This window comes from Acomys minous (genome assembly GCF_964271855.1).
Source record: "Acomys minous genome assembly, chromosome: 8".
Classification (NCBI taxonomy): domain Eukaryota; kingdom Metazoa; phylum Chordata; class Mammalia; order Rodentia; family Muridae; genus Acomys; species Acomys minous.
Window position 1 is genome coordinate 106,513,510 of NC_140489.1, and position 22,628 is coordinate 106,536,137.

At 43.7% G+C, this 22,628-nt stretch overlaps 1 protein-coding gene across 1 annotated transcript in view; it reads right to left on the reverse strand.

Moving 5' to 3' along the window:
* Window positions 1-22,309: 22,309 nt before the first annotated feature.
* SRD5A2 (steroid 5 alpha-reductase 2) overlaps window positions 22,310-22,628 on the reverse strand; it is a gene marked incomplete at its 5' end in the record, with an annotated part of 36,678 nt that continues 36,359 nt past the window's right edge. The window contains one exon of the mRNA XM_084793815.1: window positions 22,310-22,606. Within this exon, the coding sequence (XP_084649941.1) occupies window positions 22,540-22,606 (67 nt within the window). The 3' untranslated portion in view covers window positions 22,310-22,539. The remainder of the gene's footprint in view (window positions 22,607-22,628) is intronic.

Here is a 22,628-nt window from a genome sequence, read left to right on the forward strand (position 1 = left end):
TTATCTAAAGTGCTCTGGCAGCCTTGGGACAGGTACAGCTGCATACCACAATAAAATAGAAATCGCCCCAAAACCTCTTAATTTTGGATGACAGGTAATTCCAGACTCCCTTAGCACTATTCTCATCTTACTGCTGCTGTTGTCACAAATGATAATTTTTTTTTTCAATGCGCTATTCAAGATCCAGATGTAAGCCAACAGGCAAATAGTATGAGGCTATCAGAAGAGTCGCTGCCCTTTCATCTTTCAAGTCTTTGATGGTGGTGCTAACATCTACAGCACGTCCAGATGTTCCACTGCTGTGATGTTATTGGTAGAGAAGAGTTTCCAGGGGCTTTCTGCTTAGATTTCCTATCCTGATAGGCCTCAGTATACACACCAGGCAACTAAGACAGGACAACCCCAGTTACTAGCTGTCTATTCCAGTCGTGAGCTCAGAAACATTGACTCTAACCCTGAAATAAATTTAAAGTCTTTCTGTGACATGGACCTAGACTAAAAACTCCATTTATCAGGAGATGAGGGATGGGGCTACAATTGGGATGTGAAGTGAATTAAAAACAAACAATTTGGAGGGGTTGTTTTTTAATAAACAAAAATTTTTAAAACTCCGTTTATATAAAAAAAAACCTCCATTTATCATCCAACTTCCTTAAGCCACAAGTCTGGTAGAGAAAAGGTGTATTTTGAGGTACCCAAGTACTTAGGTGCAGCCCCTAAGATTGTTGTCATTTCTACTTTAACTTTGCTGTTGTGCAGATATGCAATCACACATCCTCTGGGGAAATCTTAGAGTGATATTTACTTTGTAGATCTGTGTTCATGTTGTGGGGCTAAGGAAATGACTCAGTTGGTGAAGTGCTTGCTATATAATCATAAGGACCTGAGTTCAAATCCTAGTAGTCATATAAAAAGACAGGTGAGGTAGAATATGTATATAATCCTGGCTCTGGGGAAGCAAAGAATGACAGCTCCCCAGGACGCACTGGCCAGACAGGCCTGCCTTATTGGCAAGCCATAGGTCCCAGTGAGAAACCTCCCAAAACCACAAGGTGGACTGCGCCTGAGAAACAACATGCAAAGTTTGGTGTCTGTCACCACCCCACATCCACATGCATGAACATGTGCAAGGGGCTCAGCAACCTCCATGGCCAGCAAAGAAATGATCCAACAGAGGCAAGAAGGTGGTTCAGTTCAACACAACTCAGTAGCTGGTGCTGGTTCAAACTTCAGGAGTCGGACTGAGAGTAGTTTGTTGTAGGCATAGTTAAGAACAGCACAATTTGGTGAAGAAATAAAAAGTAACTCAATCCCAAGGGCACAATAAAGCTTAAGACATGACTATATCAAAAGTCTATGAAGGGCATGGGACATCTCCCATAGATGGGCTCTAGGGTTAGACAAGTTCGTGAGAAGGGTCTTGGGGAAGATCCAGTGTAGTCTCAGTGTGGTGACAAAGGTCACCAGGCTATTATTAACCATGTCTGCTCCCAGCCTTCTGGTCATGAAACAGGTATACATCTCTCCGTTTGAAGAGACGGCCCTGTATGTCTAACAATTCCTGGTTCTTCTAGTATTTAGCACAGGAACCTCCATGCTGTGGGAAGGGATTTTCCTGTCCTTGTGCCTCAAGACAAGAAAATCCCCTCCTACAGAATAGAAGGGTTGGGTAGTGTATATTGTGGGGGTTTTGTTTGTTTCTTTTATTTTGTTCTGAAATTAAAAGTATGCAAAATAAAAAAGATGCAGTTAAAAAAAAAGAACCTCCATGCTTTCCACAAAAAATCTGCACGCGCACACACACACACACACACACACACACACACACACACACACACACACACACCCCAGTATCATAGATTCCTTCCTCTACTCCAGAGGCATGAAGTCCCTGACAAGCCTGTGTCTGGGATAACAGTGAAAGTACACAATTCTTTACCAGGCTAACAAGTTGACGGTGGCCATTGTCCTCTGCTCAGCTCCCAATGTTTCCTATTATAGTTCCAGTTCACTTGGCTGCACATCTGGCAACTCCAAAGGTGCTGATCAAATAGTCAAACTGGGCACAGCATTCTTATTTTCCACTGCATCCTTGCCAACTGTTCCATTGATCAATTTCATGTGGTCCTAAGAACTGAAGTGCTGCCCCATGGCTTAGCCACTCTCAAAGCACATAGTAATGAAGACATCTGTCACTTTCACCTGCAGCTGGCAGGAGACAGACACTATGGATCTCTGAATAATGGCTGTTTCCTCCATCCGTGTGTCTCTTACTACTCTGTCTTCCCAGTGGGAAGGATGTAGCGTCGTACCTGAAAAAGTCCATCCCAACTTTTTTTCCTTAGTCTTTGGATTCCTTCTTATTCGTGGTAACAGAAACATTATGGAACATTGACCTTGCTGAATTAATAATTAAATCTATCAGCTCCAAGTTTCAGCTAACCAAACAAGCAAACTGATAGTAATTGAGCTAGCGTCTCATGATAATATCTATTTTGAAAGTCCTGGCATCTGGCCCACATCGATCTAATATAATCCGCTGACATTCTTGATAACAAACACTATGTCAGTCAGGGCTTAGTCAGAAAAGGTAAGCTACCTTATATATTTTAAAGAAAAATAACACTACAGCAGTTATTGTTTTGTAATGTTAAGAGTTCCAAAGTGAAGAGGGAAGAAGAGGTATGGTACCCAGGGTCAGGCTCTAGGAGAAGCCATCTCCCTATGGCTATAGCAAAGTATCATAGACTGAGGGTAGGGTTCAAAGTATCATAGACTGAGGGTAGGGTTCGAAGCCATAAGCTTGTTTTCTTGTAGTACTGGAAGGCTAGAAGCCTGCAAGATGTCAGCAGGACTGATTTTTTTCCTGAGGCCTCTTGCCTTTGACTGGTAAATGGTGATTATATAAGTCTAACTCGACAGAAAAATAGAACCAATATGATGAATAGATGGGTAGATTGTTGATTGCTTGATTGATATTATAATGCTGGTGCTGGATGTTATACAGGGTGGGCACTCCTAAAATCCACAGTCAGCAAGCTAGCGACCCAGGAAGACCGACAATACAGTCCACTCCATCTTCAAAGGCTTGAGAAGCATGAAGCTTCACCGTGAATATTCCAGACTATTCTGTGTCCAAAGGTAGACAGCTCACATCCCAGGCAAAATAAGCAGAGAGTGAGTTCCCCTTCACCCCATCCTTCATTCTGCCCAGGGGCTTTGATGAGACCCACCCACATGCAGAACGGTGATGAGCTTCCCTTAGCCTGATGGTCTGAATGTTAACCTCAGCCACAGACACACCCAGAATAATGTTTAAGCAGCTAGCTACCTGAGCACCTTAGAACTGAGAGGAGCCAACATGTAAATTCACTTGCTGTGTCTTCACAGACTTCTTTCTACATGACTGTGTCAACCACAACTGTGTCCCAAAGACACAGGGACCAATTTAGTGGCATCATTCTAATGTAGCTATCCCTCTAAAAACCCCAAAGTGAAGCCAGGAGCGGTGGCCCACACCTGTAATCCCAGCACTCAGGGAGACAGAGACAGAGACAGGTGTACCTCTGTGAGTTTGAGGCCAGCCTGGTCAACAAAACAAATCCAGGACAGCCAAGGCTACATAGAGAAACTCTTGTCTTGAAAAACCATAAATAAACAAACAAATAAAGTCTCCAAAGTCCCTGAATGCAGTCACATTCTGAAGTACTAAGGGTCACCACTTGAGCAGGTAAATCCAGCCCACACCCCTGTTGTAGTGTTCTCTCTGTTGTGACCAAACACTCAAGAGCAACTAAGGAAGAGAAAGGGATTGTTCCATCTCATGCTTCCAGGTCACAGACCATCACTGAGGGAAGCCTGAACAGAGACTCAAGGCAGGAACCTGAAGGCAAGACTGCTTTCCATTCCACGCAGAATCGCCTCCAAACTGGAAACTAGCCTACAACCAAAAAAGGTATAGCAGAAACCACAGAGGAACACTGTTTGCTGCTTGGTTTCAGGCTCATGCAAAGCTAACTTTCTTATACAGCCCAGGACTACGGCCCAGGGAATGGCACTGCGCTCCCGTATCAGTTAACAATTAAAGCGATACCCACAGGCCAATAAGACCTAGGCATCTCAATGAAGGCTGTGACACCCCATGAGGAAGCCCACCCGCTGGGATGGTCTATATTATAGCTCATCTACTCCTACAAGGGCCTGTGGTAGGCGTTTGCCATCTCAAGATGCACACTGCCTGCCAGTAACTGCTCCTAGAATGCATATCCATCTCTATCCTGAACCTCTATTTCCCGCCACCATGCCCTAGCCACAGGAGTCTATGAGGTACCCAGAGTTCACAGTCCTATGTCACACAGCTGAGGTCATCACCACCTGTGGCATGCTGGAACCAAGCATGCTCTACTGGAGATGACATCACCACCAGAAACAGAATCCCCTCTCTCTTTCTTCTGACTCCATCCTGTGTGAGTGCCTCTGTTAGTACAGACCAGCTGCGTCTCCACAGGTAACAGAACTGGGCTCTGAAACATGGGGGGGAAACATGGAAGGCATCTACACACCAGAGAACCAACAACTAGTGCATTGGAGCAGATACTTGAAGGAACATAGAGGAAAGACATGCAGATATCACAAAGCAAGTACTGTCTGAGCAGGGTGACAGTGGTGAGATAGAGTGTAGCTTGACTCCTGGTTACTATTGTTGCGGTGAAACACCATGACCAAAAGCAAGTTGGGCAAGAAAGAGTTAATTTGACTTACACTTCCACATTGTAGTCCATCAATGTAGTCTAGCCTGCTTTCTTATAGAACCCTAGCCAGTAGTAGTAGTGTAGACCACTAGCCAAAGGTGGTACCACCCATAATGGGCTGGACCCTCCCACATCAAACACCAATTTAAAAAATGCCCTGCAGGCTTGCCTATAAACTGATCTTATGGAGGCATTTTCTTGAATGATGATTCTTTGTCTCAGATGACTTTAACTTGTGTCAAGTTGACATAAAACTATCCAGCACAATTGATCCCTTGTCAACTTGACACACAAACACATCACCATTAAGGCACAATCCTTTCCCCCTTATCATCAAGATCTCACATTGAAAATATAAAAAACTTCAAAAGTCCTACAGTATTTACAAATTCAAAAACATTAAAAGTTTAGTCCCTTTAAAATATCCAGTCTTTTTTAAAAATTTAAAATCTTAGCTGGTGACACACTCCTGTAATCCTAGCACTCAAGGGAGCAGAAGCAGGCACATCTCTGTGAGTTCGAGACTAGCCTAGTCTACAAAGTGAGTCTAGGACAACCAAGGCTACACAGAGAAACTCTGTCTTTTAAAAAAAATTAAATCTCTTTTAAAAGTTCAAAATTTCTCAACTGTGAGCTCATGTCAAAATAAAACTTAAGTTAAATAATGTCTTACTTCAAGAGGGAAGAAAAGGGGCACAACCACAACCAAATCAGCAAAAAACAAACTTCCAAGCATGTAAACAATGCAATGTCCACTGTCTGGCATTTACTCACAATTTTCTCGGCTCCCTAAATGCCTTGGGTCAGTTCCCTGGCTCTGCCCTCTGCCTCCACACACAGACACAGACTTGCCTTGTAGGCTCCAGATGGCTCCACTCCACTGACGATTCTGATCTTTATGGTCATCTTATGGCACACGCTAGCATCTCCAAAATGCTGGGACCTTCTGCTACAAGTGGGCTGTACTTTCATCAATAGGCTCTCTTCAGGGACTCCAATGCTGCAGCACAGTGCCAAACCTTAGCTGACCTCCATGACCTCTTCACATCTTCAAAACTAGGACCACCCTTGGTGACTCTTACACTACCAAGTCTAGCTGCCAGCACAAGGTACAGCTTTGCCCACCTCTAAAGCACAGCTTCTGTGTCCTGACTCTCAGGAAATACGTTCCAAGTTCCATCTCAATAACACTGGTCCCTTTTTTTTAACTTTTTAATTTTAATGTATTATAATTCATTCAGATTACATCCCGATTGTTATCCCCTCATTTGTATCTTCCCGTTCACACTCTCCCTCCCTCTTCCAACCCATTTCCCTCCCCTAGGCCTCAGACAGAAGGGGACCTCCTCCTCCCCCACTATATGGCCACAGCTTATCAGGTCTCATCCGGATAGCCTGTTTTCCCTTCCTCTGTGTGGTGCTGGGCCTCCCCACCAAGGGGAAGTGATCAAATTGGGGGCATCAAAATTGGGGGCATCAGAGGTCATGCCAGAGGCAGTTGCAGCTCTCCCCACACCTGTGGAGAGAATGAGCCGTCCATTGGCTTAGACGCCCTGTGCAGATAGAGCCAATGGGCCGCTCATTCACCACTGCTTCCTTCTTAATCACTGCTAATTTCTCAGCACCAGCTGACCAGCATCAAGCAAAACAAGGGTTTCACTGTAGTAGGTCTGCCATCTTGTAAATCACAGCTGACTCTTTAGTCCCAGCTTACAAGAACCACAGGATCTTGACTAGAAACAACAAATTAGTCTTTAAACTTCCCTCTGAAACTTCACAAGCCAGGCTTCAATCTTCTGCATTGCCCTCAGCATTCTTTTCTTCCAAGCGCCTACAGAACAGCTCACCAAACACTGAACACTCAATGCTTTTTGTTTTTTTGTTTTTTTGTTTTTTCACAATGTTCCAAAGTCCTTCTACAATCCTTCCCAAATGGTCAGGTCTCTCATATCAGCACCCCCACTATCCTGGTTCCAAGTCCTGTTTTACTTAGGGTCACTATTGCTAAGAAGAAATTCCATGGTCCAAAGCAACTTGGGGAGGAGAGGGTTTGTTTGGCTTACGATTCCATGCTGCAGTCCATCAGTGAAGGAATACTGTCTGGGAACTCAATCAGGGTTGACGCCTGGAGGCAGGAACTGAGGCAGAGGCCATGGAAGGGTGCTCCATACTGGCTGCTAACCGTGACTTGCTCAGCCTGCCTTCTTATAGAACCCAGGACCACCAACCCAGGGATGGCACCACCCACAACGCATTGGGCCTTCCTCATCAATCACTAATTTTAAAAATGCCCTACAGCCTCGCCTACAGCCTGATCTTATGGAGGCATTTTCTTAATTGAGGTTCTTTCCTCCCAGATGACTTTAGCTTGTATCAAGTTGACATAAAACTATCCATAACCCTCTTTTGAGGAATCCAAGAGAACATCGTTCCAAACATGAAATGGACAAAGTACAGTGACACAACAGCAAAGTAGAAAGATAGTTGGGGGACCAAACAACAGGTCTAATATTGGTGACATATAATTTATTATATAAGCCAGAACACTTTGAGAGTGAGGGAGGTAATGCTGCTAATAAAGAGAAAATAGCATAAAATTAAATACCTCAGATTAACCAAAACATGACCTCTATGTAAAAACAACTGCAGTGAAGAATTTTTCTGTGTTTGTTTGTTTCCCACTCAATGACAAGAGAGGCCACTGGAGAGTCTGCCAATATTGACATGATCTCACATTTTAGAAGGAACAATCTGGATTTTGCTCTGCGAATGTGAGATAGGGAGTCAATACTGAGGCAGTTATAAACTACTGCAACCATCCAAGTGTGGGATTGTGGTGGCTGGAATCGAAGCAATCACTGTGAAGGAGACTTATTGATAAATTGGGTGTGTCGTGCAGTAGGACAGACATTGAGAAGACTCTAAGACAGCTCAGGCAATTCTTAGGACAGAAGTTACAGCGGCCCTTTGTCTTAGTTAGGTTTCCGTTACTGAGATAAAACACTGGCCAAGGGTAACACAGGAAGGGAAAAGTTTATTTCTTCTTAAACATCCATTTAACAACCCGTCGCAAAGGGCAGGCAGGTAGGAGGAACCTGGAGGCAGGAACTGAAGCCAAGCCATGGAGGAGTGCTGCTTACCGGCTCACTCAGTAGGCTGTTATACACTGCAGGACTACCTGCCCAGGTGTGGCACCTCCCCCAGTGAACTGGGCCCTCCCACACCATCCATTTAATCAGGAAGACCTCCTACGGAGTTGCCGTCAGACCAATCTCATGAAGGCAACGGCTCAAGTAAGATGTCCTCTTTCCAGACACACTCAGGTTTGTGCCAAGTTGACAAAAACCAAACAACACAACCTCGACCCTGTATATCTTGTCTGATTCTATCCAGCCCTTCAGTAATCTTACTAAATCACAGGACGCGCTTCTACCTCACCTCTGGGCCTGATGTCCAAATCACATTTAGTATCTGATATCAACTTGAATACCCAGATGTCATTGGCCAAAATTTTCACTTGAAGAGTTAAATATAACACGATTTCTTGGTTCCCAAGTGAACATAGTCCCTTCTCCCCTGCAAAGCTTTTTCCCCTTTGGTCATCCCTCTCACCAGTTGGTTAATGGTTGTCCAGTCACCTGTGGGTGACAGGGGCAGCGCTGCCAGCACAAGATCCTTGGTTTTTTTACTTTCTCTCACCCAGTGTGTCCAAGCCATCAGCAACATTAGCTTTATCTGAACACATGATATAAATCCAACCATTTGTCCCTCTTTCCACCGCCATCGCCCAGTTCTCATGGCCACCCTGCTTAACTTGGATCACAACCTGTATTACTAACTTTTCCTTAGTTCTTCATTTGATCTCTGACCACCTATCTTCAGCAAGAATAGTCATTCTATTGATGCATAAATCAGATTTTCTCTAGCATCTGCCTGCTCCACCCCATCTCCTGAGACTATACTGCCTTCTCTGTCACTCAGCACTTATATTAGGTTCAATTAAGGAACCAGAAATTTTTTCCAACTTCTCCGAAACCATCACAATCACAAGGCTAAAATAAATAAATAAATAAACAAAAAGCAAAAACACAAGCCTAGATTTCACAAAGTTTAGCAGACATCCTTGGACCTTGCATTTTATTCTCAGCCTTTTAAACAGATATTTCTTGTCCGTGTGTGTGTGTGTGTGTGTGTGTGTGTGTGTGTGTGTGTGTGTGTGTGTGAATATGGGATGTCTTCCTTAATAATTACTCCCCTTATTTTTGAGGCAGAGTCTTTCACAGATTCACCTGGATAGTTAGGCAGCAAGCACCAGAGACCTTGTTTCCTCTGCTCCTCAGTGCTGGGATTACAGCAATATGCTGCCATAGATGCCTTCTTTGCATGAGTGCTAGAAACCAAACTGAAGTCTTTACCCTTGCACAGTAAGCACTTTACTTATTGATCCACCTCTCTTGCCCCTTAAACAGACACTCTTTTGCTAGGCACACTCACTTCAGCTCCAGGAACCTCATTCTTCCCTCACACCAATTTCTTCAGTTTCCAGAAGTGAGCAAAGGAAGCATATATCTTTAAATTGGTTTCTCCTTTCTTCCCCTTATTTTCCAGCTAACATGAAAGAAGGAACATGGGTTTTGGAGTTGGGCAGACTTGGAATACACCCTGCCCAGTCACCTCTCTCACAGTCCCAACATTTCGTCACTAATACGGGCATGAAGCTGCTTAATGGGGTTTTATGACATCAAATGTGGCAAAATATTTAAAAATCCTAGCCATTCTCAGGTCTCAAGAGGGTTTCTTGTTCCTTCACCTACTCCATCACCAGTTTTTCTTTAGCCCCCCCCCCTTTCTTCTTTAGAGTCTCTTTCTTCTGGAATCAATAGTCAATTTTGTGCTCAGTCAGCCAATGGATGGCTTGGCAGAATAAGGTAGACAATCAGTTTAGTATTTTCAAACCGCTTTTTGTATGTCACGAGCAAAGGCCTTCAAGTGGAAACAGCAAAGTGCACCGTTGATGCCAAGTTGAGTCTTTGGCTTCTCAAGAATAGGGAAGACCTGGTTTTACTTCCCTACCTTTCCAGCCTGGATTTATGAGTGAATGACTAATTTCTTCTGTGGCCAAGAGTAATGAGATCTCTGAAGAATAGAGGTTCTGAGAGGAGAATTCAGTGTGGAACTGGGTTCATAGGATAGGACACTTAAATCTCAATGCCACAAAGAAACCTTTTTTTTTTCTAATACAAGTGTATTTGGCTCATGCTATATCTTTATTTATATAACATAGCTTAGTTTAGGGGGGAGGGAAAATACTATATGCAACCCTCCTACAGGAAATCTACTCTTATACCATGCTTGCCCATTTTAATGATAGATCATGGGGAGCAGACAGCAAACTTTTTGTACGGAAATAAAGACGTCTAAGATATTAGGTTCCTAGAAATCTCTAGATGTGGAAAAATATATGACTATAAATAACAACCAGCAGATTACCAGCTGAACAGGTTGCAGGAAGATTTGTGGGGTGTTTCTAGCAGAACTGGGCCCTAGCTATATCTGCAAAATGTTACCAGAGAATCGAAGCAGATTAAACAGCCTTCTGCCATTTATGAGAGTTAGATTTGATGGTTGTTTCCTACACACTATGTGTTCCTGACATAGGAACATAATACATTCTTGTCTGAGGTTTTCAAAAATACGAATTTCTGACTAGCTCATAAGGAAATGGCTGTTTGGGCTCCTGTGGCTTTGGTGTTATGTTTTGTAGGGCTAGGGATACTCAGCAGCATTTCCAAAACCAGGCACCATTTCCTACCTGGAGGCACAGCGTGGGGGGGAGAGGAGGAGGCGGTTCCTGCATTGGAATAGGTTCATGGCATAGAAAGCTGACACAGCAAAACTGGTGACTAGGGCTGGCAAGATGACTCAGCAAGTAAACCTGCCACACCTGATGACCTGAGTTTGATTTCTAGAGTCTACACGTAGCAGGAGAGAGCCAATTCCCACGCGTGCCATGGCATTACCCATGCCAATAAATAAATAAATAAATACTTTTTTTTTCATTGAAAATGACTTATGACCTGGGGAAGTTGTATTTAGCAACAACCCAGATAAAACAAATGAGTTGGAGCAAGAGAATACAGATGATGACTTCGCAAGCTTGATGACTCTGTTATTGAATTCAAGTGGAGTCTTTCTACGGTCCTGTCTTAGCTATGATGAAACACCATGAACAAAATGTCGGCCCAGGCTGGCTTCTGCCCTCGGGCTATCCAGACACCTTTGTGACTGAAAGGAATGAAGCTTAGCCAGATGGGTGGGTTACACAGGATCTTGGCCAGCAGTGAGTGCAAGAGAAACAGCCTTTCCCAGGATGGCTCTTAGTGAGACAGCTCTCTTTATTGGGGGTGAATAAGAGCTACATAAACCTTGAGGGAGTGAGTAGAGGATTTTCAGGGTGAGTGTACAGCACCAGCACAGGCTGGGACTGAGGTGCTGGGAAGGCAGTGCTGGGAAGGCTTCATTTGCATAAAGAGGAAGTCCAGGTACTAGTAGGACATGTTCTTATAAGGAAATAGGAAGGGCTTTTTTTTCCAAAGATTTATTTATTATGTATACAATGTTCTATCTGCATGTACACCTGCACACCAGAAGAGGGCACCAGATCTCATTATAGATGGTTGTGAGCCACCATGTGGTTGCTGGGAATTGAACTCAGGACTTCTGGAAGAGCAGCCAGTGCTCTTAACCTCTAAGCCATCTCTCCAGCCTCCCAGAAATAGGAAGTTTTAACCTGAAACCTGGCCACCTGGCTACACAACTACTTCATGGGTGGCAGAAGTAGAGGTCTCAATGCTACCTGCACTGGCAGGCCCAAAACAGGGGGGAACAGTCCTTAGCCCTGCCAGTCACAGAGGAGATTTTTGGTGTTCGGATGTATCTCAACTCTTGCTCTTGTCTGGCTTCCCCAAGGTTATCTTGCCCCACACAAAAGCAAGTTGAGGAGGAAAGGGGTTTATTTGGCCTATAATTCCACACTGCAGTCCATCACTGAAGGGAGTCAGGGCAGGAACTCAAGCCTGGAAGCAGGAGCTGCTGAGTAGGCTATATAGGACTCAGATGATAAAAAAAAAAAATTAAGATATTGAATAAAGAAATTGAGATAGATAACAGAAGATGGAAAGATCTCTCATGATCATGGAGCAGAAGGGTTAGTATTGTAAAGATGGCCATCCTACCAAAAGCAATCTACAGATTCTGTGCAATCCCTAGCAAAATTCCAACACAGTTCTTCACAGATTTTGAAAGGACAATCTTCCACTTCAAATGGTAATGCTGTATCTCAAGACCCCCAAAAGACCACCAGGACTCGATACCGATGCAATACATATGAGGACCTTTAATCGACTCAGAGCCAGGCTCTGACTAGTCACCAACACAGTGATAACCAGAAAGAGCCTTGATCTCTGGGCTGAGGGTAAATTTATAGGTTCCTATCCCTCCCAGCGCCCCAAAGCCGGGGAGTTCCAACCTGGCAAACATCTATTGGTTGAGTAAGATAAAGAGGTCTAATGTCTAAAGTGACATGCTACAGAAAAAGGCTCCAAGACCAGCCATGGCTTAGCTTTCTTTGTTCACTACCTTGTCCAAGGAAGTGTCTGGTTTCTTATTAACCCTATCTCCAGTGGGCAGGCAGGAATGTGGCCAAAAACTGAGTCTCTTATCAACTCTATCTCTGGTAGAACCCTTTGGGTCAGTCACTAGGCAACGCTATCTCTAGTGGGGCTGCTCTTTGCAGCTGGACAGATTATCTCCTGTAGGCCTATTTCTTAACCTTTGCCCCAGTAGCCCTGAAATCCAATTTTAGTTCTTCTGGCATCTCAGTAACACACACACATACACAGTACAAAACAAAACAAGATAATTGAAACAATCCTGAATGATAAAAAAAAAAAAAATTGCTGGAAGTATCACCATTCCCAACCTCAAGTTATATTACAAAGCTACAGTTTAAAAAAAAAGAAAAGAAAAGAAAAGAAAAAGAAAAAGCAATTGATCAAGAAAATCAAATTGACAATAATCCACACACTGATGGACACCTAATCAGGGGGGGAAAAACACTGGAAAAAAATGCAGCATCTTCAACAAATGGTGCTGGCCAGCCTGGGTGTTTGTGTGTATAAGAGTGTAAATAGATCCACACTTATCACCTTGCACAAAAAAATCAACTCCAAATGGATGAAAGACCTCAACAGAAGGTCAAATAAACTGAATCTGATAGAAGAGAAAGTATGAACTGGTCTTGAACTCATAAGTGTCAATTCTCTGAACATGATTGTCTTTGTTTCTCTACTCCTCCAAGTTTCAGGGAGGCTCCCTCACTCCACAGGAGCTGCTCCTTGGCCTAGAGCCTGCTATGACAGAGGATCTGTCCGTCGGACCAACAGGGATGTGAGTCAGCGTACTTTAACACAGTGAAACTGTAACAAAGTGCAGTGGTCGCTCACCAGCAGGAAAATTCATGTGCTCTGGGGCAGAGAGAAGGCAGGTTCTCAGGCCTCTTTGCGGAAAGGTGGCCCCACTGCATCTCCCAAGAGAGGAAGAAAGCCACAGCTTGGGAAGTACAGACCACGAACCGGAATGAGACAGTCAAAAACCAAAAGACTGCACTTTAATGTCCATTCTAAAGTCGCGAGCATTCAAGGGAGAAGAGGGAGGCAGAGTTAGGCCAAAAGATTAAAGGAACCAAAGTGAAGGGGAAGGACAAAAGGAAGGACCCACCCCTACTTGGTGATCCCGGGTTTTTAAGCTCTGGGAGTCATAAAAAGGGAGACCTGGGGGTTGTGGAATGGGAGGAGGTTCCTGGAATTGTCTTCTGTTTACAGGAAATATCCTGGGAGCCCGTCTCTAGAACAGAAAGAGCCTCTTACTCATTGGAGGCAGCTGTGAAGTATCTTATCAAAGCAGAACCAGAGCTGCGACCCTTTTCACCAAATGAGACTTATGCTCTGCTGAGGTCAGAAGAGAGTTACTCCCCTTTTTCTGAGAGCAGACAGACTGGCTTTCTGGAAGGGAAGCAGACTTCTGCCTCGATCCAGCAATGCCCCGCCATAAACACAGGAAAGACTAAGGTCAACAATTAATAAATGGGCCTCATGAAACTGAAAAGCTTCTGTACGGCGAAAGACACAGTCATTTGGACAAAGCATCAAGCCTACAGAATAGGAAAATATTTTACCAACTATACATATGATAGTTAATATCTAAAATTTATTTTAAAATTCAAAAGCCTGGGCATCAAGAAAACAAACAACCCAATTAAAAAAAAAACAGAATACAGATCTAAACAGAGATTTCTTAAAAGAGAAAACAAATGGAAATGGCACACACACACACACACACACACACACACACACACACACACACAAAATCAAAACCCTTAGTCATCAGGTAAGTGTAAATCAAAGTACTCTGAGATTTTCCAGTCAACAGAGTCAAGATCAATAAAACAAATTACAGCTCATGTTCTTGAAGATGTGGAAACACTCATTGTTGGTGAGAGGACAAATTTGTTCAGCCACTATGGAAACCAGTAAAACGGTTCCTCAGGAAGATGGAAATCAATCTACCTCCAGGTCCAGCTGTACCACTTTTGGACATATACACAAAAGGATGCTTAATTGTACTCCAGAGGCAGTTGACCAACCATATTTATTGTTGTTCTATTTATAATAGTCATAAGTTAGAAGCAGCCTAGATGTTCATCACCAGATGAATGGGTAAAGAAAATGTGGTACATTTACATAACAGAAAAGAATGAAATCATACAATTTGCAGGTAAATGGATGGAGCTAAAAAAAAAAAAAAAAGAAAGAAAGAAAAAAAATCATGCCGAGTAAAGTAACTCAGACCCAGAAAGACAAATATGGTATATATTCAACTAATAATGTGGATGTTAACTGTTAAGTCTTCAATGAGCAAGCTACAATCCATACACCCACACAGGTCAGAAATAAAGTGAGGGACTAGTGGGGAGAGATGGAACTAACTCCATAAGAGGAGGAAATGGGATAGTTATGAATGGACAAGGCAGGGAGATTGCAATAGGAAGACGATCAAACAGGAAGGGAAAGGAAAGTAGCGGGTGCCAAATAATTAAAACTAAGGGCTATTTGAGGGCTCACATGGAAACCTAACACTGTAGAAGCTTCCATATATATGAAGTTTCCCAAGTGCTAGGAATGAGTTGCACCTAGTCAAGTTGTTGGCCGAAGGGTCCCCTGGGAATCCCCAAGCAACCCAGGCAATTGCTGAGGCTATTGGTTGCCTTCCACAAAGTAAGAGTAAGATCCTCTGCTAGATAGTTTTATTTCAACTTGACATTAAGCTAAAGTCATCTGAGAGGAGGGGATCTCAATTAAGAAAACGCCTGTAAGATTCGGTTGTGGGCAGGCCTGTAGAGAACTTTCTTAATTAGTGATTGACAGAGGAGGGCCCAGCCCATTGCAGGTGTCACTGTCTCTAGGCTGGTGGTCCTGGGTTCTATAAGAAAGCAGGCTAAGCAAACCATGAGGATCCAACCAGTAAGCGGCACCCCTCTATGGCCTCTGCATCAACTCCGGCCCCCCAGGTTTCTGCCATTTGAGTTCCTGTTCTGACCTTCAGCCAGACAATGTGCAGATAGTAAAAAGCCTTGGAACAGTTAGTCCTAAATGGGATGTCTCCATCAAATTCGTCCCCTCAGAGCTCAGGGACCCTGTGGAAGAGGAGGCAGAAAGAGTGTAAGAATCAGAGGGCATGGAGGACACTGAGGAAACAGGCAGACCAGTGCTCATATGAACTCACAGAGACTGTGGCAGCATGCACAGGGCCATACAGGTCTGCACCAGATTGGGGGGGGGGGGTTTGAGGGGGCAGGGTCCCAGCTCACTGAGAGAAGAACTGGACACAAGCCCTCATCCCTAACCCAGAAGCTCTCTCCAATTGATAACCACTCACAAAGGAAAACTTAGTTTTCTCTAACGGAGGCTCACTAGGGATACAAAACATTTTTATGTGCAGGCCCCATGCCCAGCAGTAAGCGACAAACATAAAACAAACTCAGTGGCATCTTTGGAGGTTCCTTGACTCAAAATGTTTTCAAACGTGTGTGCTTCTGCACCCCTATAAGAAAAGGTCAGTGGTTTGGTTTGGTTGAGTTTCATTGGGTTGGGTTTGATGTGGTTTGGTTTGGTTTGGTTTGGTCTTGTTTGGTCTGGTTTGGCTTGGTTTGGTCTGGTTTGGCTTGGTTTGGCTTGGTCTAGGCCATGTAATGAAAAGTAAAGTCTACAAATAGACTGGATGTTCCTCTCTCCCTGCCTACCTCACGGCACGGAATGCAACCACATGTCTCAGAATCACACGTCACCTCCCTTCACGGGAGTCTTGCTGTTCAGATTTAAAACAAAAAACAAAAAACACCTTTATAAGGTGAGCTGACAGAAACATGTCTGAAGTGCTTTTGTGAGACACTTCCATACGGCTTGTGTTTAAGCAAACGTGCTTTCTCCTGGTATGAAAATGGAGTTGCGAGAGGGGCTCATTGGACCCCTCAGGAGAATTTCTTTCCCTGGGAGCATATGGAAGGCATCCAACCTTTCCAATCTGGACCTGAGGAAAGGGAGGAGGCCGCTGCACCAGGGGAGCCCTCCTGTCCACGGTCTTTAGCGTTGTTTTTCTACCAGACTTCCTCCCCACACGCTTCCGTTTCCGTCTGCATCTTTCTCCCTCCGCCCTGCTCCCAGCCAGGTGAGAAGGGGCACCTCCATCTAAGTGCGGATGGAATTCAGACAAGACCAACCCAGAGCCTAACAGGCTCAGAACGAGAGACAAGCACAGCCGGTTACACACTGTCACCTTCCCCAGTCCTTTATTTCAGCCATCCACATCCCAAACTAAGTTTGTAGGAAGAAATGAGACACAATAGAATTAACATAGGATCATATACGATCACAGCTCTGTGGACTTGTGGAGTAAGCACATCTTCCTCAGAAACTCACTCTACTCAATGGGCCATTACACCCTCCCAGCATCTGTTGCACCCAACTCATTTGCTTGCCTGGGCCCCTGGCCATGGCTGTTGGAGAACCAAAGGTCAGACAAGGGAAGAAATGACTCGTCAGGCCCATGGCTGTGCCTTAAAGCCACTCACCTGGTTATCAGGTGACAGTCATGAGGTAACCATGGGAAGTCTAGACAGCTGCAGACCAAAAGCTTAATTACCTGTGTTGGGAAGGGTGTGAGACGCCTCCATCGCTGTTTGGTTGCAAGTGTCTCATCAGAGCTCAATCTGCCTTTTAGACAATGGGGCATCGTTCCGTAGAAGGTACACCTTGAGATGAGAATTCATGAATAGAACCTTCCTCCCCATCTCTACCCTATGAGGCAGGAAAGGCCCTTTTGTTGTGAACAGATTCATGACAAGTGTCCCCACTGGTCCTCCTGGGGTGAGCAAAGAAGACGACTCACAGACATACGAAAAGAGCCCAGAATTTGGATGTCAACGCTTGTCTCCTATGTGAGTTCTACACAAGCCCACATGGCTGCCCCTAAAGGCCAGAGGACACGTCTGACCCAACAATAGCCTCAGAGCTCTGGGTAGAGCTTAGCGTGCACTTAGCATGCTTGGGGCCTGCCTTCAATGTCCAGAACCCACTACTAATTTTTTGTGTGTAGTAACTATTTAATAAGTGACTCCTGCGTGGGTGGGTTCAGACCTACAGGGTTCTGTTGGGTCTCCCTGTGGAAGCCTGCAGTGAAAAAGACTGCTGATCCTCAAAGGGACACAATGATGCTCGGGTTAGCTGAGCTTCTTAGGGAGCATTTTATTCCCATAGCTTTCCACCCATAACATGAAGGCACAGGACTAGCCAAATGTCACTTTGCACGTTTTAAATCTAGGGAACATTCCCTCTGCGAAAGCTTCTTGGGAAAGGGCAGGAAAATGCTTCCTGGCAGTTAGCCACAAGTATGGAGAATTAATAAAAACCACTCAGAGGAGGCCTCCACTCCAATTGCTTAGTTTTCTTACACTCTGTCTTGGGGAAAATAGAAATAAGAATATGTATATGGAATAAAGACATGTTAAAAATTTTGTTGTATTATATATTTATTTATATATGTATGTGTATATTATATATTATATTGTAATATATTGTGATATATAGATATAGATATATAGATATATCCATCCCAGCCTTCAACAAAGAACACTGAAGTTTAAAACAATGGTTTCAGATGGCTGAGACACCTTCAGGTGTCAAGGAAAGATTTCATATTACATGCAAATTTAAACTAGTTGATTTAATTAATTAAATTCTTATTTAAATTAAGAATGTCTGTGATCAGGATGCAAGGCAGCTCAGTGGGTAAAATCACTTACCACACAAACTTGATAGTCAGTGCTCACACCCGGAACCCAGAGCCCATGACAGAAGGGAAGAAGTACCTCTCAGAAGTTGTCGCCTGACCTCTGCGCAAGTGCACTCACACACACTCAATAATAACGAAGTTTAAAGCGTCTTTTAAAAATGAACGTTTGTGGCTCACTCAGCTAAGTTGAAATGGCAATAAGGGGTTTTGTGGGATTTTTTTTAAAAGAACATTGGAAGGGCATAGAGAGATAGTTCTGTGGTTAAGAGCACAGACTGCAGAGGATCCGAGTTCAATTCCCAGCATCCACAAGGCAGCTAACAACTGTCTGAGGCTCTAAGATCCGACACCCTCACACAGGCATACATGCAGGCAATTTGCTTACCAATACACATAAAATAAAAATAAAAATTTAAAAACACACATTGGTAAATTAACAGAACTCACCTGACTAAAGTTCTCAATAGTGCACTCTTGTGGCAAAAACATGCAATTGCTGAATGGCAGTTTTGCCAGAGTACTAGGCAAATGGTGTGAGTCATTTACTGAGCATTTTTCACATTTCAAGGATTGCCCTAGATTTTTTTTTCACATGTCAGTAAGATTTTTTTTTAATCCAAATTTAAAATGATTTTAATACAGAGTCTTATGTCTTTCAATCTGGCCTCTAAATGACTCCCTATGTAGCGAAATGATGACGTTGCATTTCTGAGCTTCATACTTGGACCTCCCAAGGGCTGGGGCACACCCCAGGTTGGTGCTAAACAGGGACCCCAGAGCCTCACAATTACTAGGCAAGCACTCTACTGTGCTACGTCTCCAGATCCAAAATACAGGATATGAGGAAAGTGGTTTTCAACCACAGGCATTCGAGAAAGCTTTTATTTCAGGAGAATTCACCGCTCCCATGAAAGTTTACACAGTTTAAGCTTGAGAATTTTCCCCAAAGGCCTGTGCCTTAGGGGTCACTTCCCATCTTGGCACTGCTGGGAGGTGGGAGAACTTTAATAGGTGGGACAGAGTGTGACGCCTTTGTGTCACTGAGAAGGGGAGGCATGCCCTCCCCAAGGAGGGCTGTGGAACTCTAGCGGCTAGTGGCTCTGTCTGTCTCCTCCCTCCCTCCCTCCCCCCTCCCTCCCTCTTCCCTCCCTCTGTGACCCGGAAGTGAACATGATGTTCCACTATATGCCCCCACCACTATATGCTGCCTGCCACAGGCCCAAAGCAATTGGACTGAACAATTTAGGACCATGTGCCAAAATTAAACCTTTTCTCTTTATGATTTAGCCCAGTTATTTTGTTTTAGTGAAAGCTCTTTGACACATGGTGTATTTTTTTCCTCCTCCGTGTCACTTGAATTGTGGACAATGCTAATCTCGGCATGTCTTCCCACACCACCACTGTACCTCGTAGGAGTCTGAGCTGTGATTTAGAAAGTGTCAGGCATACTTTTCTTTCCTGTTCATAGCCCCTAAGCTCAGGTTGGCAAAATGAAGAAAGATGACAAGAAAGAAAAGAGCAATATCAAAAATGAGAGGGAGGAAGGGAAAAGAAACCCCATACACACACACACACACACACACACACACACACACACACACACACACCTCAATAAATACATTGTAAATGTCTCAGAAGTCCTGCGTCTTTTTATTCAAGTGGTGGTGGCGGCGGCGGTCGTGAATTGAGAGACATTTCATGGACAAGAACACTTGCTTGTGACACTACAATCCAAATCATCATTACAGATCCTACTTCAGAGCTCTCGGGACCCAGGTGTTAACTTAAGGTCGGTTTCTGTACCAACTGATGAAACCGGTGCTCAGTTCTCAAGCATGCTTTTAATGGTGTCGAGCCCTCACACCTGCGCCTGAGGAGATATGCGTGTTTCCAACCGTTCTGATTCAGGGTACTCAGTCCCCTCCTCACAGAAGCCCCATTTCGGCCTCTTTAGGGGAGCCGTCCCTTCATGAGAGGCTGCACACTCGAGTGCATATTTGCTACTCGGTCCCCAGTTCCCACACGGGGAACCAGGCTTGGCATGCTGAGCCCCTCCAGTTTCTCCTCAACATAAGCAGTGTTTCCCAGCCTAGTGAGCTGACCCTTTTAGTGTTCATACATCAGATAGCCTGCATAGCAGATATTTACATGGCCATTCAAAACAGTAGCAAAATTACAGTTATGAAGTAGCAACAAAATAACTTTATGGCTGGGGGTCACCACAGCATGAGGAACTGTATCAAAGGGTTGCAGCATTAGGGAGGTTGAGAGCCACTGGTATGTATGTATATATATATATTCATTGTCTCATTACGTTTTCTTATACGTGTGTAGCACTTTGGTCACACTCACCGTCTCATCATCTCCCATCTCTTATGTCTCTCCTTCCAACTTTTAAAACAATGGTTCTCAGCCTGTGTGGGGGTCATGACACCTTTGGGTGTCAAATGACCCTTTCACAGGGGCCACGTAAGACCATCAGAAAACACAGGTATTTATTTACATTGTGATTTACAGCAATAGCAAAATTACAGCTATCAAGTAGCAACAAAAATAATTTTATGGATAAGGGCCACAGCATTAGAAAGGTTGAGAACCACCGTTTTAAAGACATACCAAGGTTTCAGTTTATATATATATATAAAAAAAATACTCCTGATTTTTACAACTTGGCATTTCAACTGCAAGATAAAATGAAAATAAAGCCATGCATGAAGCCCTGTCTGAACTGAGTGAAATGGGTTTTTCTGCCCAGATGAGCATCTGCTGGCAGATCGCTGCTTCTGTCGTTGGGACCTTAGGGCTGATGTTCAGCTACTGCTGTGATGTATCTTCTCAAATATGTCTTGAGGATCATAAGGAGGAGGAAATCCAACAGAAACTCACTGCAGGCTTCTGATTCCATCCCATCATTGCAGAGGTCTTCAAGGGGAGTGTTCTCGTGTCACGTAAGTGAACTTCTCAGACTTAATGTGTCCCTGATATTTGGATCTCCCCATCAGTTCCCCAAAATAAGACTTTACAATGTCTGCTGCAACACCTTTCTTGGGGGCTGGAGAGATGACTCAAAGGTTAAGGGCATTGGCTGCTCTTCCAACGGTCCTGGGTTCTATTCCCAGCAACCACATGGTGGCTCTCCACACCTTTCTTTATTCTCTCAGGAGCCACTCATGGCTGGATCTTTTTCTTTGTTTTCAATAAAATGGGACCATACAGAAAATTCATACCAGTGTTATGGATGAAGCTACTATAGCTCTATTTGTGAAACCTCCTGGGACTTGGGTGAGAAAAAAAAAAAAGAATTCCATTATTAAAGTTCTCCTTTTCCATATCTTCCTAATGAAGAGGAAGAAGTGACTAGGCTTTCATTTAGGCATGCTCTGGGTCTATGCTGCTTAGAAATATAAATCTTGCTACTCTCTGGGCATATAAAATGTTTGCTTTTAATTGCAGGTACTGCCCAGATCTTATTTCTTGGTTGGTTGGTTGGCTGGCTGGTTGGTTGGCTGGCTGGTTGGTTGGTTGGTTGGTTGGTTGGTTGGCTGGCTGGTTGGTTTGGGTTTTCAAAACCAGCATACAAAGTAATGAGTTTCATTATGGCATTTTCACACAGTCTATTTTTGCCCACCCTCATCCTTTCCTCTCCTCCCATGTTCTCCTACATTTTCCCCCTGCTCTCTTTCCTTCCTGCAGTAGCCTCTCTCTGCTTTCATGCCACACATGTTCTGTTTCCCTCTTTTTCTCCTCCCCACAAGATCTTTTCACTTTCTCATGACCTCCCTTCTAATTTAATGAACTATATGTCCCCAGCACACACATAGAAACAGATATATAATACAGCTATATAAATTAAAATCTAGGATCTGTATAAGAGACAAACATGCAGTATTTGTCTTTCCAAGTTGGGGTTATGTTGCTTAATATAATAATTTCCAATTCCACCCACTTTCCTGCAAATGTTATGATATCGTATTTCATTATGTCAGCCCAAAGGATTTTAATTGCAGAACTTCCCAAAACTGACACAGAGTAAGAAAAAGTCATGTCTTCAGATCATATAATGGAATATATATATATATATATATATATATATATATATATATATATATGAATGAAATGGGGAAGCTTCTAGAAGGGATAGCTAAGGAGAACATGGCCTCTGTGAAGCTCCAAAAAGAAATTAGGTTAGAGGTCCCTGTGCAGACAGGAGTAAAGGTTAAGTAGGCGTTGCTCAGCATGCCTCAAGCAACTTGGAATAACAAGAGACCTATTAACATATACATCACCATATGTATACATGTGAGCAAGGATTGTTCAGTTATCCTTTACAGCAGCTGGATAGTTTCCTCATAGAAGCTTTGCTCCTTAAAATTGGGGTTCTTTAAAAGATGAACGGAATAAGGGCTTTCCTAGATTTGGGATAATCCTTAAACATCTTGATGTAGAACCTAAAAAGACAAGAAAGGAAGG